Raw genomic sequence first — 16,545 nt, 5'->3', positions numbered from 1 at the left:
GGAGTAGGCATTAGGAGTGATTTAAAATGGAATGACCATATAACATTAATCGTCGGTAAAAGATGCCAGACTGAGATTCGTTGGAAGAATCCTAAGGAAATGCAATCCGAAAACAAAGGAAGTAGGTTACAGTACACTCGTTCCACCACTGCTTGAATTCTGCTCACCAGTGTGGGATCCGTACCAGATAGGGTTGATAGAAGATATAGAGAAGATCCAACGGAGAGCAGCGCGCTTCGTTACAGGATCATTTATTAATCACGAAAGCGTCACGGACATGATAGATGGACTCCAGAGGAAGACTCTGCAAGAGAGACGCTCAGCAGCTCGGTACGGGCTTTTGTTGAAGTTTCGAGAACATACCTTCACCGAGGAGTCAAGCAGTATATTGCTCGCTCCTACGTATATCTCGCGAAGAGACCATGACGGCCGGCCAAAGTGGCCGTGCGGTTCTAGGCGCTACAGTCTGGAGCCGGGTGACCGCTACCGTCGCAGGTTCGAATCCTGCCTCGGGCATGGATGTGTGTGATATCCTTAGGTTAGTTCGGTTTAATTAGTTCTAAGTTCTAGGCGACTGATGACCTCAGAAGTGCCGGCCGGTGTGGCCGTGTGGTTAAAGGCGCTTCAGTCTGGAACCGCGTGCCCGCTCCGGTCGCAGGTTCGAATCCTGTCTCGGGCATGGATGTGTGTGATGTCCTTAGGTTAGTTAGGTTTAATTAGTTCTAAGTTCTAGGCGACTGATGACCTCAGCAGTTAAGTCGCATAGTGCTCAGAGCTATTTGAACTTTGAACCTCAGAAGTTAAGTCGCATAGTGCTCAGAGCCATTTGAACCATTTTTGAACCAGACCATGAGGATAAAATCAGAGAGATTAGAGCCCACACAGAGGCATACCGACAATCTTGCTTTCCAAGAACAGTACGAGACTGGAATGGAAGGGAGAACCGATAGAGGTACTCAAGGTACCCTCCGCCACACACCGTCAGGTATGGATGCAGAGGTAGATATAGATATAGGTGTAGAGTAGAAAGTGTCGCCGTTGCTGTAGGGCATTACCTTGCTGAAATGGAAGCCCAGGATGACTTGGGATGAAGGGCATCAAAACGGGGCGTAAAATATCGTCCGCTATGCCGCTATGCCGCAGGGATGCCACGGACGACAACCGAAAGGTCCTGATACGGAAAGAAGTGGCACTCCTGGTTGATGGGCTGCCTAGTGGTGGACAGTCGGGCAGGTACCTCTCCGCTGTCCCGGGCGTCTCTAGACACGTCCTCGTGCGGGACTCATCTTCCAAGGCAATTCTACTCCACCTAGTGAGATTCCGGTCCAAATGTGCCCGACACCACTGTAGACGGGTTTGTTGGTGTGCAGAGGTCAATGGTAGTCATGAGCCGTGAGCTCAGCTCCCTTCCTGTCAGCCACCTATTAATGGTCCTCGTGGTCACTGGAACACCAACTGCACGTCGGAGCGATGACAATGATGAATGCACGGTTTTGCGTGCTTCTCTGAAGATTACTCGGTCGTTATGTTCTGTTGTCTCTGTAGGTCAATCACTTTCCTCTTGACTCTGTGTTGGACCACCCAGTTTTGGGAGATCGTCGAATATTGGAGTCGGTCCTATTCAAATGTCGAGCCGCGCGGGATTAGCTGAGCGGTCTGAGGCGCTGCAGTCATGGACTGTGCGGCTGGTCCCGGTGGAGGTTCGAGTCCTCCCTCGGGCGTGGGTGTGTGTGTTTGTCCTTAGGATGATTTAGGTTAAGTAGTGTGTAAGCTTGGGGACTGATGACCTTAGCAGTTAAGTCCCATAAGATTTCACACACATTTGAAAAATTCAAATGTCGAGCGTACCGTCGATTTCTCCAACCGAATTCTTTGAGCCGAACTACACGTCCTCTCTCAAATGCTGACATCTGCGTATATTGTTCACGCGTCTTTCTGCGAGGCATAGCTACTGTCCATTTGAGTGCGTGGAATGAAATTAGATGAGACCTTACGCCCCGGTATCGAAATTTCCCGTTGTACACTGATGAGCCATAACATTATGGCCACTGCCCACTGTGAGGTTGACCGGTTCCTTGTGGTGTTTCGGGCGCGTGAAGCAGTATGGAAAGAATGCAAGCGGAAGAGAGATGATGTGCAGTCATTGGAGCAAAGATATCGGCCGCAAATGCGGTTTCCACTAAGAGCACCTGGTTGGATGGAAACGAGAATGTCTGTCACGGCGAAGCTTTTAGCCCGCTGGCGTACTAATGTCGTGAGCACTTGGGGCAAGTGGGTGTAGGACGGTGACATAACGACAAGGCCGTATCGTATTGGACGGTCACGTCTTATCACAAAATGGAGAGGTCGGGGGATCACCCACTGTGAAATCCAGGATACGCAGTGACCTCTGGCAGATCTGACGGCAGGGGGCAAGGCCGGTGCAGGCGCAAGTGCTTCCGAGCACACCGCTCAGAGGCCATTATTTTATACCGAGCTCCGCATCACACGACCCCTACGAATTCCTGTGTTGACCCAGCGCCATCTCAGTTTGGATTGCAGTGGGCACAGCATCACTGAGTTTTCACCGCGAATCAATAGAAACATATCACTGAACCGTGATTTATTTTCAAAGAATATTCTTAAGAATTTATTTCATTTACTAGCGATTCATCAAGAACATTAACACATTTAATCACACTATGTAAGCATGGAAGTAGTTGCCAGGGAGTAACTGATGAAATTATAACCAAATTCCTTTTAACAAATGGGAATTTTATTCACTTTAATAGTGCCTAAAAGCATTTTTTAAAAGAAACAGATTTAAAATTATAATCAGAAAGCACCCTCTAAATACCAAAGTTACAATTTATTCAGAGGCAGAAAGAAACAAGTTTTGACTGTATGAGCTTTCGGGCAGAGAACCTTGCCGCTCCCTTTTGACACGGCCGTAGTTACGACCGCTCACAACAGCCTCAGAAAGACTACACTGGTGCAAATGTGCAACACACCAGATTACTTTAAACTATGAGTTTTAACAATTTACACAAGCACACAAATTATGCACCCCCGTAGGAGGGATGGTAATGGTACAAAACACTAACAATTAAAATATTGACTTCGCCACCGAAGGTGCAACTTGATTTTAACTTCTAAGAAAAGTCTTACGGTGGAAGGGTGTCAACTTTATATACTAAAACGATCATTTAAACAAAATCCCATGAAATGCAATCTTATATAAAATTCTACAAGGTTGGTCAAACAATAATTAAGTTGCTCTACTGTACATAGATACCGCCTCTAAAAATCATAGGCAATAATATCAAAGTTTCCAAAGATCAAAATATATTTCAGGTATTAGGCCGTTACACTCCAAGCAATAAATTCCCTAACACCCCAAATCCGACAAACATGTCAGAGGCAGCTACTAACGTACGGTAGATTGATAGGGAGATTACCGAACAACCCGAACCGCAGGTTGCTCTAACCCGCCCCTGCTCAAGAAGGGAAAAACGGACCACCCAATTTATAAACAACCAAATTCCCGCGGGTGGGCAAACGGAGAAGAATGGTGGGACGACCCCAACGCAAAACGGCTGGTGACCTCAGCAAGAAAACAAGTATAATTTAACGAGAGTAAATCAAACAACATATCACCAATCACTTAAATTCTAATAAACTGCGATTTCTCGAGACCTGACGCAGCACCCTCAAATCGCTCCCCCGAACCGTCCGCTGCCAGCCGCTTCAACGGACGCAGGAAGGCGCGCCGATCTCCCGTCTCACGGCGTCGCAGCTCGCACCGGCCAGACCGATGTTGTGGGTTGACTCCTGTTGCTCTCGTGTCGACCGCGAAGTCACTACCCCTCGCTATACGCCGCGGTCCACTGGACTCACGTGGCGACCTCACTTGCGCTGATGCTCAAGGCGGACGAGTCATCTTGTGTCTCAGTGCGCGACCGACCAACCGATCGATCCAACCGCCAATGGCCATTGCCTGAGCAAACGTGAGCAGACTGGCGGCCTAACCCGCAGACTCAGTTGCAGGAACTAAGCCCCGACCGGGCGACCACTCGCTTTGTTCTCTTACTGGCGGAGTGAAACGACTCTCTTTTTTTGCCGGCTTTAAAGGTTGATCCGAACGAAAGACATACTAGCACTACGGACGACAGATAGACACTAACTGCCTAACAAATGCGGACGAGAGACAGACTAGCAAGCTGGGGACGAGAGACTGACCCAGACTGACTCCCTTGCGAGTTTTTTTTTTTCCTTTATTGATTTTCAATTCCCCCCGAAGGGGGCGGGCTGGCAGCAGCTTAGTACGCTGCTCTACAGCCTACAGACTTCTATTTTAAAAAACGGAAGAAGAAAAGAAACAAGAAAAACAGGCAATAAAACGGTGACGTCAAGTGTAAAATGGCGGAAAAATGCGGAAAGTTAAAACAGAAAGCAAAAGGGGTTGGCAACGTTAATAAAAGACACAGGAATCAGACAAGTAACATAGTACACACACAATTAAAAAACACGGCGACAGTCTGGTTTCTGTTCGCAAGAGATAAAAGGCACACCCAGCGACAGTATGATGGCCGTTCGCAACACTTCCCAAAAAAACACAACACGGAACACTCACTGTAGAATGTAGAACACTGCACGAAAGTGGCGGCACAAAGATGACACTCCCGAGCCAAAGGCAGATGGGGGGGGGGGGACCTGGAGGAGGGTGAAGAACAAGGAGGGAGGAAGGAAAAAAACGAAAAAGGGTGGGGGGACCAAGCAGGGAGAGGAGTAATAAACGGGGAGAAGGGCAGACGTGAGGGAGAATGAGAGGAGGCAGAGGAGGGAAATGTAAAAGGACTCGGGGGAGAGAAGGGGGCAAAGAGAGGGGAGGTGGGGAAGAAAGAAGATGGAAGGGGGAGAGGGAGCCTGGGAAAAGGACAGAGGAAAGGAGGGGGAGTGAGGCAGAGGAAAGGAGGGGGAGTGAGGATCAGAGTTGATAGGAGGGATAAATGGAGGGTGAGAGGGCATCATCTGGGAGGGGGAGTTGATGGAAGCCACCTTGTGAAAGGAGATGTAGGGTGTAGAGATGGAGGGTAGGGGGGACACAACAGTGAAGATGTGGCAGGGGACGGGGATGGGAGAGGAGAGGAGCAACCAGGGGGTGAGGGGGTTCAAGGCGGCGGGAGGTGTAGAGGATGCGGATATGTTCGAGGAATAGCAGCAGATGGGGGAAAGGAATGAGATCATAGAGGATCCGCGTGGGGGACGGGAGGCGTATATGGAAGGTGAGGCGGAGTGCATGACGCTCAAGGATCTGGAGGGACTTATAGAATTTTGGGGGGGGCAGATATCCAGGCAGGACTGGCATAACAGAGGATGGGACGGATTAAGGATTTGTAGGTGTGGAGGATGGTAGAGGGGTGCAACCCCCATGTCCAGCCAGAGAGGAGTTTGAGGAGTCGGAGGCGGTTGTGGGCTTTGGATTGGATGGAGTGGAGATGAGGGACCCTTGCGAGCTCGTAGCGCCCCTTAAATGCACGTGAACAGGCAACCTTTTCCCTTTCCTACCAGAGGGAGACACCAAAGCTGCTATTTCCACAGCGGCGCCACCGCCAGAAACGGAGGTCGGCTGCTTCACACTACGCGCTGCAGCGCGCTCTTCAAAACAGCAATTTTTACCACAGCTCAGTCATCTGTCTAATGAATCGCATTTGTTATCACACCAGGTCGATGGTTGTGTCCTCACACGCCGACTTCCAGGCGAATGGCTGCAGGAAACATGCACCGCGCCACAGATACAGGCTGGTAAGAACAGAATTATGCTCTGGGGTACAGTGAGATGGGCTTCCATGGGATCTGTGGTGGTAATCGAAGGCATCGTGACAGTAGCGAATTACGTGAACATAATTGCGGACCACCTGCATTGCTTCTTGCTTGCTGTCTCCTTCTATGGCTATAACCCCTTCCAGCGGGATAACTGTCCATGTTGCAATGTCAGAATCATGCTACACTGGTTTGAGGGACATTATAGTGAACTGACAGTGATGCCTTGGCCAGCAAATGTGCTTTATCTGTACCTATTAGAATACATATCAGGTGCCAGCTTCGTGCCAGAAATCACCATCTCGTGCGGGAACTGCTTGACGTGTGCGTAGACATCTCGTGCCGCTTACTTCTAGAATCCTTTCAGGGACTTGTAGAATCCACGCACTGTTGTACTGTGTTTGAAAGATGAAACACCACACTATTAAACAGGTGGTCACAATATTTTGGTTCATCGGCGTAACTGTCCTTACAAGATGCGCCGTGAAACTGCATTGCAACGTTAAACATTCAAACTTTGCATTTTCTTTCCACACCCATACGAATATCAATTTGTGACCAAGTTTCATAACTCCTTGGTGCACCGGTTTTTTTTTCATTTTTTATTTCATTTTTAGAGTGTGTTAACTGACTGTTATTCCCGTTCAGCTGTTCCTTGTTATCTTTATTTATGTTAGTTAGTTCACTCAGAACTTAAATGCTTTGTATAACATACGAGGGTTGTTCAGAAAATAACGCACCGCATTTTTTCTCCAACAATTCTTTATTGAACATAATGAGAATTACACACACGAAATAATGGTGTTTTATCTGGACACCCCATTTTTCCACGTAATATTCATCCCGTTCTCTGGCCCTCCTCCAACGAGAAAGAAGGGCGTGTACGCCCTGTCTGTATCAAACCTTGTCCTGGTGGCGGAGACAGTGCTTCACTGTATGAATCAACGCCTCATCGTCCTCGAAATGGCTTCCACGAATGGCTTCCTTTATGGCCCAAATAAATCGAAATCCGAGGGGGCTAGGTCAGGGCTGTCAGGTGTGACAGCCGTGGCTGGTCACCCCGACCGCTGCAAATCGTGGAGCTCCGCCGAACCGCCTTCTGATGACCTCACCCTCCGTGTCCAGCGACTAACTGTTCTTCTGTCGACAGCCGATGCTACATAGACTTTGCACAAGCGTTTGTGAATATTCGTCACAGTTTCTTTCGATCCAGTGAGGAATTCAATGACGGCACGTGGCTTGTAACGTACTTTACCTACATAAGCCATTTTGAAACTGTTCCGCAGCCGCGCTATCTGTCAGAAGTGACGAAAACTTGGCGCGCTCACTCTGGGGACTTCAAATAACACATACGTAACGTTTCACATTGAAGCATTGTTTTCGTCTGACAAAAACAAGTGCGATGTATTACTTTCTGGCAACCCTCGTATTGTTTATTTTTAATTTTTCTCTTCATACCTTTCAGATAAAGTGTACGCAAATGAATTCGTCCTAGAGTACAGGACAAATAAACTCCTCAGTGCTGATATTCTGTATGCTGTAAGCAGTACATTAAGACACAAATTATAAAGAGTATGTAAATACGTGTGTCCTACATGGTGTCTCTCAGCAGGATGTGTTCATACAATTTGTGTGTATAGTGAAGAGTACAGGGAGCTTTTCAAAAGGAGCAAAGTGGTACGTAGGGGCTGACTAAATACGGACGCACGAGCGTGAGAATCGGGACCTCTTTCGGAGGAGAACGTAAGGAGCGGAAGGACTGCGTGGAAAGAAAGCGAATGCCTGCATTTTCACAGAAACCCGTAATTGCTCGTAGCTGTTCAGCACGAGTGCTATTAAGCAACCCTGTCGGCGACTCGGTCTCTTTTCCCCAAGTAACGACTCCAGGTGGCATTCACGGCGCCGCCCGGCTTTGGGCGCGCGCAGCCAGCAATTACACGCAGGCGCAGCGCCTCGGCTCAGCTGGGGTCACAACCTGGCAGGCTGCCGCAGGAGGGTGCGTGGCAGCGACTACTGCTGTGGCGAGAAAGGCGCTGCGACGGGGCGCCACGTCAGTGACTCGTTCACCAGAGACCCAACAGTGATGTGCACTGATGTCCATTAAAACCACTGCAGCTCCAGAAAGGCGGCATGCAACAAATACACTGGCGTGACGTGCACTACATACCTAAAAAGCAAATGTTAGCATATAAATGCCTTCACAAAAGAACACGAAGTAAATATTCCAGAATTCGAATCCAACATGAGTAGCGTAGAAGTAAATGACCTCGGAGTAGTTAAGCAACTCAAATCCCTTAATAAAAGCATATCTTCTGGTCCAGACTGTATGCCAATTACATTCCTTCCAGAGTATGCCGATGCATTAGCTCCATACTTAACAATCATATACAACCGTTCGCTCGACGAAAGATCTGTACCCAAAGACTGGAAAGTTGCACAGCTCACACCAATATTCAAGATAGGTAGTAGGAGTAATCCACTAAATTACAGCCCGCATCTTGTGGTCGTGCGGTAGCGTTCTCGCTTCCCACGCCCGGGTTCCCGGGTTCGATTCCCGGCGGGGTCAGGGATTTTCTCTGCCTCGTGATGGCTGGGTGTTGTGTGCTGTCCTTAGGTTAGTTAGGTTTAAGTAGTTCTAAGTTCTAGGGGACTTATGACCACAGCAGTTGAGTCCCATAGTGCTCAGAGCCATTTGAACCATTTGAACCACTAAATTACAGGTCCATATCGTTAACGTCGATATGCAGCAAGATTTTAGAACATATATTGTGTTCGAACATTATGAATTACCTCGAAGGAAACGGTCTATTGACACACAGTCAACATGGGTTTAGAAAAAATCGTTCCTGTGAAACACAACTAGCTCTTTATTCACATGAAGTGCTGAGTTCTTTTGGCAAGGGATTTCAGATTCGTTCCGTATTCCTGGATTTCCGGAAGGCTTATGACACTGTACCACACAAGCTGCTCGTAGTAAAATTACGTGCTTATGGAATATCGTTTCAGTTATGTGACTGGATTTGCGATTTCCTGTCAGAGAGGTCACAGTTCGTAGTAATTGACGGAAAGTCATCGAGTAAAACAGAAGTGATTTCAGGCGTTCCCCAAGGCCTTTTGCTGTTCTACATCTATATAAACGATTTGGGAGACAATCTGAGCAGCCGTTTTTTGTAGATGACGCTGTCGTTTATCGACTAATTAAGTCATAAGAACATGAAAACAAACTGCAAAACGGTTTCGAAAAAAAATCTGAATGGGGCGAAAAGTGGCAGTTGACCCTAAATAACGAAAAGTGTGAGGTCATCTACATGAGTGCGAAAAGGACCTCGTTAAACTTCGATTACACGATAAATCAGTCTAATCTAAATGTCGTGAATTCAACTAAATACCTAGGTATTACAATTACGAACAACTTAAACTGGAAAGAACACATAGAAAATGTTATAGGAAAGGCTAACCACAGGCTGCGTTTTATTGGCAGTACACTTAGAAAATGTAACAGATCTACTAAGGACACTGCCTACACTACGCTTGTCCGTCCTCTTTTAGAATACTGCTGCGCGGTATGGGATCCTTACCAGGTAGGACTGACGGAGTACATCGAAAAAGTTCAACTAAAGGCAGCACGTTTTGTATTATCGCGAAATATGAGAGAGAGTGTCACAGAAATGATACAGGATTTGGGCTGGACATCATTAAAAGAAAGGTGTTTTTCGTTGCGACGGAATCTTCTGACGAAATTCCAATCACCAACTTTCTCCTCCGAATGCGAAAATATTTTGTTGACACCGACCTACATAGGGCGCAACGATCACCTCGATAAAATAAGGGAAATCAGAGCTCGTACGAAAAGATATAGGTGTTCATTCTTTCCGCGCGCTATACGAGATTGGAATAATAGGGAATTGTGAAGGTGGTTCGATGAACCCTCTGCCAGGTATTTAAATGTGATTCGCAGAGTATCCATGTAGATGTAGATCAGCGGGAGAACAGAAAGTACCTAGGAGTAATGACATCCACGGGAATTGGACAAAAATAGTGAAACACAAAAAGCACACCGCATTACCATGCCTAATACGGTGTAGGACACCAAACAGATTTCAGTCGTTCAGGTCCTGTATGGTATTAAAGGGAATCCTACATCATCTTCCTGTAAAACAGTGGCTATCCCTGGTATCGATGTTGGAGGTAGATAGCGATCACGGACCCTTCTCTGCTCAGTAGACCATCCAGGCTCAATAATATTGAGATCCGGTGTGACGGCTCTCGTGATCTTGATATTACTTGACTTGTTGATAGTGGCTAGTCGTCGTTAATGTCGTATTCTTTCTGATCTCAGGGCGTGGTAATTGATATTTTCATTGCGAGAAGACGCCACAAATTAATGTCTTTGAAACTTGTCGTAAAACAGCGTACATAGTAGAACTGGATATTTCGTAGTATCTTCCTCTGTTTAACTTTGACAGATTAATCGGTGAATGAAGACTATAATCTTTAAGGAAGTCCCGTCTAGATTAGTTTCACTCTCTTGTAATTACGTTACATTTGCTGAAAAGTTGTTTATGCGGGTCAGTATTCATTAATGCTGCCACTCAAAGATTCTATGCCTACGTTAATTTTTCGTTCGATTTTATTACAACAATTGACGATCGCTGCTCTGGGCTGCGTAATGTAGCGATCGAAAATAAAGTTCTCACAGCTTGAGCTCTGAATTAATTTTGGCCACTGAAGTTCCCTACCTCACTTCCTTGAATTCACTTGAAAAAATTAATTATCATTTCTTTTTAATAATAAAAATTTTCCCTCTCAGCAAGATAATTACTTTCAGATAAGATGGAAGGTATTTCTGAAATTAAAGCTACGAATACTTCCACACTATATATTTTCACAACGGGCGCTCATACGAGCTAACGCAAAGACAACGTGCGATAACATGAGCTGATATAACTGACAAAATGACAAAATGAACTCGAGGCACTATTCTCTCCACTATTTATAGACTTTAACAAAATAAAAGTTGACGTAACTATAGCTTATTACGACTACAAGTTGTTAGTACACTACCTATACTTTCGAAATGGTTGTTGTTAAATAATCCACAATTACTCAAAAAATAGTAACGAAATCATCGCTCATGGACGTATAAGAGTGGCTTCATTGGTCACTGATGACCATGGGAGATTTGAAAATTCATCCTCGTGTTATCAAAATCAGCCAGTCCTGGGGAATGAGAGCTGTGTGTTTCGGCCGGTGTGGCCGAGCGGTTCTAGGCGCTTCAGTCCGGAACCGCGCGACCGCTACGGTCGCAGGTTCGAATCCTGCCTCGGGCATGGATGTGTGTGATGTCCTTAGGTTAGTTAGGTTTAAGTAGCCCTACGTTCTAGGGGACTGATGACCTCAGATGTTTAAGTCCCATAGTGCTCAGAGCCATTTGAACCATTCGAGCTGTGTGAACAGGGGCCGTGTCCTCTCCGAACACAGCATCATCATCGATGAACAAACTTTTTTTTTTTTAGAATAACAGTAACTAAGATACGTCTTTCACAGCTGAGTTTAATTATGTTTACCAATCAAACACGTTCCATGTAACTATTTTAGAATACTTAATACTTCAGTGGACCACAAAGGAAATGATTTTCTTAACGTTGTTCTAATTGATTATTTTAAATGTCTTGTTGTCAGTTAGTATTGATGTGTAGCAACTTATAACAAAAGCAGTAGGTTAACTCTTATTGTATGAATAATGTGTAAAGACTAAGCACTAAATTTTATCTTTCCAGTTTCTTTTTACAAGAACCAGTTGGTTGTTTTGTCTGTTGTAGCTTCATACACATTTTATGGCTAACGCTGCATGAAGTGACTACACGACGTTCTCAGAATGGCCAGATGCATATGATGTTCTTGAAACTAGCGAAGGCATCCGATGTGACTAACTACCAAAACGTGTGTGAAATCTTATGGGACTTAACTGCTAAGGTCATCAGTCCCTAAGCTTACACACTACTTAAATTATCCTAAGGACAAACACACACCCATGCCCGAGGGAGGACTCGAACCTCCACCGGGACCAGCCGCTACTAATTGCCATAGGGTAGAAACATTACCATAGTCTTCTAAAGAAAATAAAGAGGAGCCCAATGACGAAAATGTTGCAACGTCGTCGACGGGAAGTTAAAGGCTAATATTTCGAGGGAGGTACCAACGTCAGCCGCAACTGGGCACTGAAATAATTCAATGGCAAAAATTAAGAATTTGGGTGGGATGGAAAATTGAGGATTTGGGTCGAACAGAAAGTATACTTGGATACTAAAGTTAAAATCTTCTGGGTTGTTAGGCCTGGCGTATTTCCTTTTAAAATAATCGACATTTCGACCCCTCTGCTGGGATCTTCTTCAGGATGTTTTCGTGTCCACTACTCTAGAACACTGTCAGAGTGTCATCTTATAAAGGGTAGTTTCCCGCGTTCGTGCTGGAGAAGTGTGAGTATCGGTTAAAATTCTTCTGGCTACCATTGGTGGGCCATCGCCATGGGCTAATATCGCTGCGCTGATGACGATGGCCTACCAATGCGACACTGGTCTGTAGCAGTGCTCTAGCTGTAGTGGACACCGTAACATCCCAAAGAAATTCCAGCGGACGGGTCGTAACGTCAGTTATTTTAGAAGGAAAATAACGCGGCCTAACAACCTAGAAGATTTTAACTTTAGTGACAACCGCGACGAAATCCTCCAGACTTGGATGGCTGAAGCTGTTAAAACAACTGCTTGCATGAAGTGGAAAATCTGGTTTCGAGTCCCGGACCTGGCACAAATTTTCAACTTTCGCCATTGCGTTATTTCAGTGCCCAATTCCAGCTGACGTCGGTACCGCCTTCGAAATACTGGTATTTACGGCAGCTGCATCGAAAACAGTGTTTTTTTTTTCTATCGGACATGGCCGTTAGAACAGACACCACACGTAATACACTACTGGCCATTAAAATTGCTACACCACGAAGACGACGTGCTACGGACACGAAATTTAACCGACAGGAAGAAGATGCTGTGATATACAAATGATTAGCTTTTCAGAGCATTCACACCAGGTTGGCGCCGGTGGCAACACCTACAACGTGTTGACATGAGGAAAATTTCCAACAGATTTCTCATACACAAATAGCAGTTGACCGACGTTGCCTGGTGAAACATTGTTGTGATGCCTCGTGTAAGGAGGAGAAATGCGTACCATCACGTTTTCGACTTTGATAAAGATCGGACTGTAGCCTATCGCGATTGCGGTTTATCGTATCGCGACATTGCTGCTCGCGTTGGTAGAGATCCAATGACCGTTAGCAGAATATGGTATCGGTGGGTTCAGGAGGGTAATACTGAACGCCGTGCTGGATCCCATCGGCCTCGTATCACTACCAGTCGAGATGACAGGCATCTTATCAGCTTGGCTGTAACGGATCGCGCAGCCACGTCTCGATCCCTTAGTCAACGGATGGGGACGTTTGCAAGACAACAACCATCTGCACGAACAGTTCGACGACGTTTGCAGCAGCATGGACTATCAGATCGGAGACCGTGGATGCGGTTACACTTGACGCTGCATCACAGACAGGAGCGCCTGTGATGGTGTACTCAACGACGAACCTGGGTGCACGAATCGCGAAACGTCATTTTTTCGGATGAATCCAGGTTCTGTTTATAGCATCATGATGGTCGCATCCGTGTTTGGCAACATAGCGGTGAACGCACATTGGAGGCGTGTATTCGTCATCGCCATACTGGCGTATCACCCGGCGTGATGGTATGGGGTGTCATTGGTTACACGTCTCGGTCACCTCTTGTTCGCACTGACGGCACTTTGAACAGTGGACGTTACATTTCAGATGTGTTACGACCCGTGGCTCTACCCTTCATTCGATCCCTGGGAAACCCTACGTTTCAGCAGGATAATGCACGACCTCATGTTGCAGGTCCTGTACGGGCGTTTCTGGATACAGAAAATGTTCGACTGCTGCCCTGGCCAGCACATTCTCCAATTCTCTCACTGACTGGCCGAGCAACTGGCTCGTGACAATACGCCAGTCACTACTCTTTATGAACTGTGGTATCGTGTTAAAGCTGCATGGACAACTGTACCTGTACAGACCATCCAAGCTCTGTTTGACTCAATGCCCAGGCGTATCGAGGCCGTCATTACGGCCAGAGGTGGTTGTTCTGGGTACTGATTTCTCAGGATATATGCATCCAAATTGCGTGAAAATGTAACAGATGTCAGTTCTAGTATAATTTATTTGTCAATGAATACCCGTTTATCATCTGCATTTCTTCTTGGTGTAGCAATTTTAATGGCCAGCAGTGTATTAAAAGCTTATCTTCGTTTGTTACAAAAGTATAGGGAAGAGCGAGTGGATAAGTGAACGGAGTTGAAGTTGGAGATTGAGGAATAAGTGGGAGGAGGGAGTATGTGGAGTGGCCATCCGTGGTGCAGCAGCGAGTAGCGAGCTGAGCCCAGGGTGAAATACGGGGGGGGGGGGGGGGGGGGGGGTCGACTGCTGACAGGGCGCAGGGCGCAGGCCGCGCCCCCAGCTTCACGTCTCAAACACAAAGGCCGGCTGACTGATGCAGCCGCCGCGGGATTAGCGCGCACTCTGCCGTCACGAGCCGAGCCGACACGTCTGCCCTGCGCTGCGCTGCCCTTCCCTGGCCCGCCGCCGCTGCTGCCCCCACAGAAATACCACGCGGCCATGTCGCCGTGGATAGCTGCACTGCTGCCGCTAGTTCTGTTGCTGAGCTGCCTGCTGAGTACGATTTTTGACGCGAAAAAGTTTATTCCTTCGTCGGTCGAACTTTTTCGTGTTACAGAATGCCGTCAGATTTGAATCGCAGGTAACCGTGAGACTCCTCAACGGTAAAATCCGCTACAGTTGTAAAAAACTATTTATTTTTAAAATCGAAAGCACAACCCGGTTTAAGGTCCTGTGTCCCATCTTCAGGTGCACCTGCGAAGCTACTAATCGATAGTAACACCTACCACATTGTAATATATGAAAAGCTATACAGAAACGAAAAGGATTCTTAGAGACAACAGCTGTACATACATGAAAATATAAGTCCGTATAGGATACACACGTGAAGTTCACATAACTTAAAATATGTTAAAATAGTGCACCTCCTGTAAATGGCTTGAAACAGGATATATTTTTCAGTTATAGACCTCCCACAACGCCTCTCGCAGTGTAGGACCTCCATAAAAGGGCAAAGATCGACAATTAGAAGAGAATAGCCCACCGTTGAATCAGATATTGAATACGAGGGTCACTCCTAAAGAAATGCACACTATTTTTATAAAAATACAGTTTTCATTCTCTATGTGTGAAAGTTTTACAGTGTGTAGATACATCCTTCCCACTTGTTTTCAAACTTAGTTCAACCTGTTCCCATGAGTGACGCCGTCACATCATGTCTTCAACATGGCTGCTACACTTGGCGTTCGTCAGAAGCAACGTGCTGTCATGGAATTCCTGTGCTGTGAAAACGAGACAGTGGGAAACATCTATAAGAAAAAGGTGTATGGAGATGCTGCCGTCGATCGCAGTACAGTTAGTCGGTGGGCAAGCTGGTTACGTGATGAAAGTGGGCACGGAAATATTGAGGATTGCCCTCGCAGCGGCAGGCCTCGGACTGCACACACTCCAGACAATGTGCAGAGAGTTAACGAATTGGTGACTGCTGACAGACGCATCACAGTGAACGAACTGTCACGCTACGTTGGGATAGGGGAAGGAAGTGTTTGCAGAGTACTGAAAGTGTTGGCGTTAAAAAAGGTTTGTGCCAGGTGAGTTCCCAGGATGTTGACAGTGGCTCACAAAGAAACAAGAAAAACGGTATGCAGCGAACTTATCGAACAGTACGAGAACGGTGGAGATCAATTTCTCGGAAGAATTGTGACAGGTGATGAAACATGGCTCCATTATTTTTCACCAGAGACGAAGAGGCAGTCAATGGAGTGGCACCATGCCAATTTACCCAAGGAAAAAACAATTCAAAACCTCACCTTCTGCTGGAAAAGTTATGGCTACGGTGTTTTTCGATTCCGAAGGACTCTTGCTTGTGGACATCATGCCGAGTGGAATCAACATAAATTCTGATGCATATGTGACGACACTGAAGAAACTTCAAGCTCGACTGAGTCGTGTTCGACCACACCGGCAGAAGCAGGATGTTTTGCTGTTGCACGACAATGCACGGCCACATGTCAGTCAAAAAACCGTGGAAGCGATCACAAAACTCGGATGGACAACACTGAAACATCCGCCTTACAGTTCTGACCTGGCTCCATGTGACTATCATCCCTTTGGAAAACTGAAAGACTGTTCGTGGAACAAGGTTTGAAGATGATGACTCCCTTGTGCACGCTGCCAAACAGTGGCTGCAACAGGTTGGTCCAGAATTTTACCGTGCAGGTATACAGGCACTGGTCCCAAAATGGCGTAAGGCAGTTGAGAGGAATGGAAATTATGTAGAGAAATGAAAATATTGTTCCTAAAGTATGTATCTACACACTGTAAAACTTTCAAACATGTAGAATAAAAGATGGATTTTTAAAAAAAATAGTGTGCATTTCTTTTGGAGTGACCCTCGTATTAACGACCCTTCATCCCAAATACCCATTGCAAAACTCACAACGGTCTGGGTTTAAGGGAGTGCCACATACGGATTAGCATGCACATATATGGACAGTCTTTGGAACAAT

General features: G+C 46.3%; 1 protein-coding gene across 1 annotated transcript in view; it reads right to left on the bottom strand.

The window, feature by feature from the left end:
- The window catches only part of LOC126095692 (uncharacterized), a 120,190-nt gene extending 105,652 nt beyond the window's left edge, over nucleotides 1-14,538 (bottom strand). The window contains exon 1 of the mRNA XM_049910445.1: nucleotides 14,350-14,538. Coding sequence (XP_049766402.1) covers nucleotides 14,350-14,538 — 189 coding nt within the window. The remainder of the gene's footprint in view (nucleotides 1-14,349) is intronic.
- Between the last annotated feature and the right edge of the window lie 2,007 nt (nucleotides 14,539-16,545).

The sequence above is a fragment of the Schistocerca cancellata genome, chromosome 8 (genome assembly GCF_023864275.1).
Source record: "Schistocerca cancellata isolate TAMUIC-IGC-003103 chromosome 8, iqSchCanc2.1, whole genome shotgun sequence".
NCBI classification, from domain to species: domain Eukaryota; kingdom Metazoa; phylum Arthropoda; class Insecta; order Orthoptera; family Acrididae; genus Schistocerca; species Schistocerca cancellata.
The sequence above is the reverse complement of the archived record's forward strand: the minus strand, read 5'-3'. Positions and strand labels throughout refer to the sequence as shown.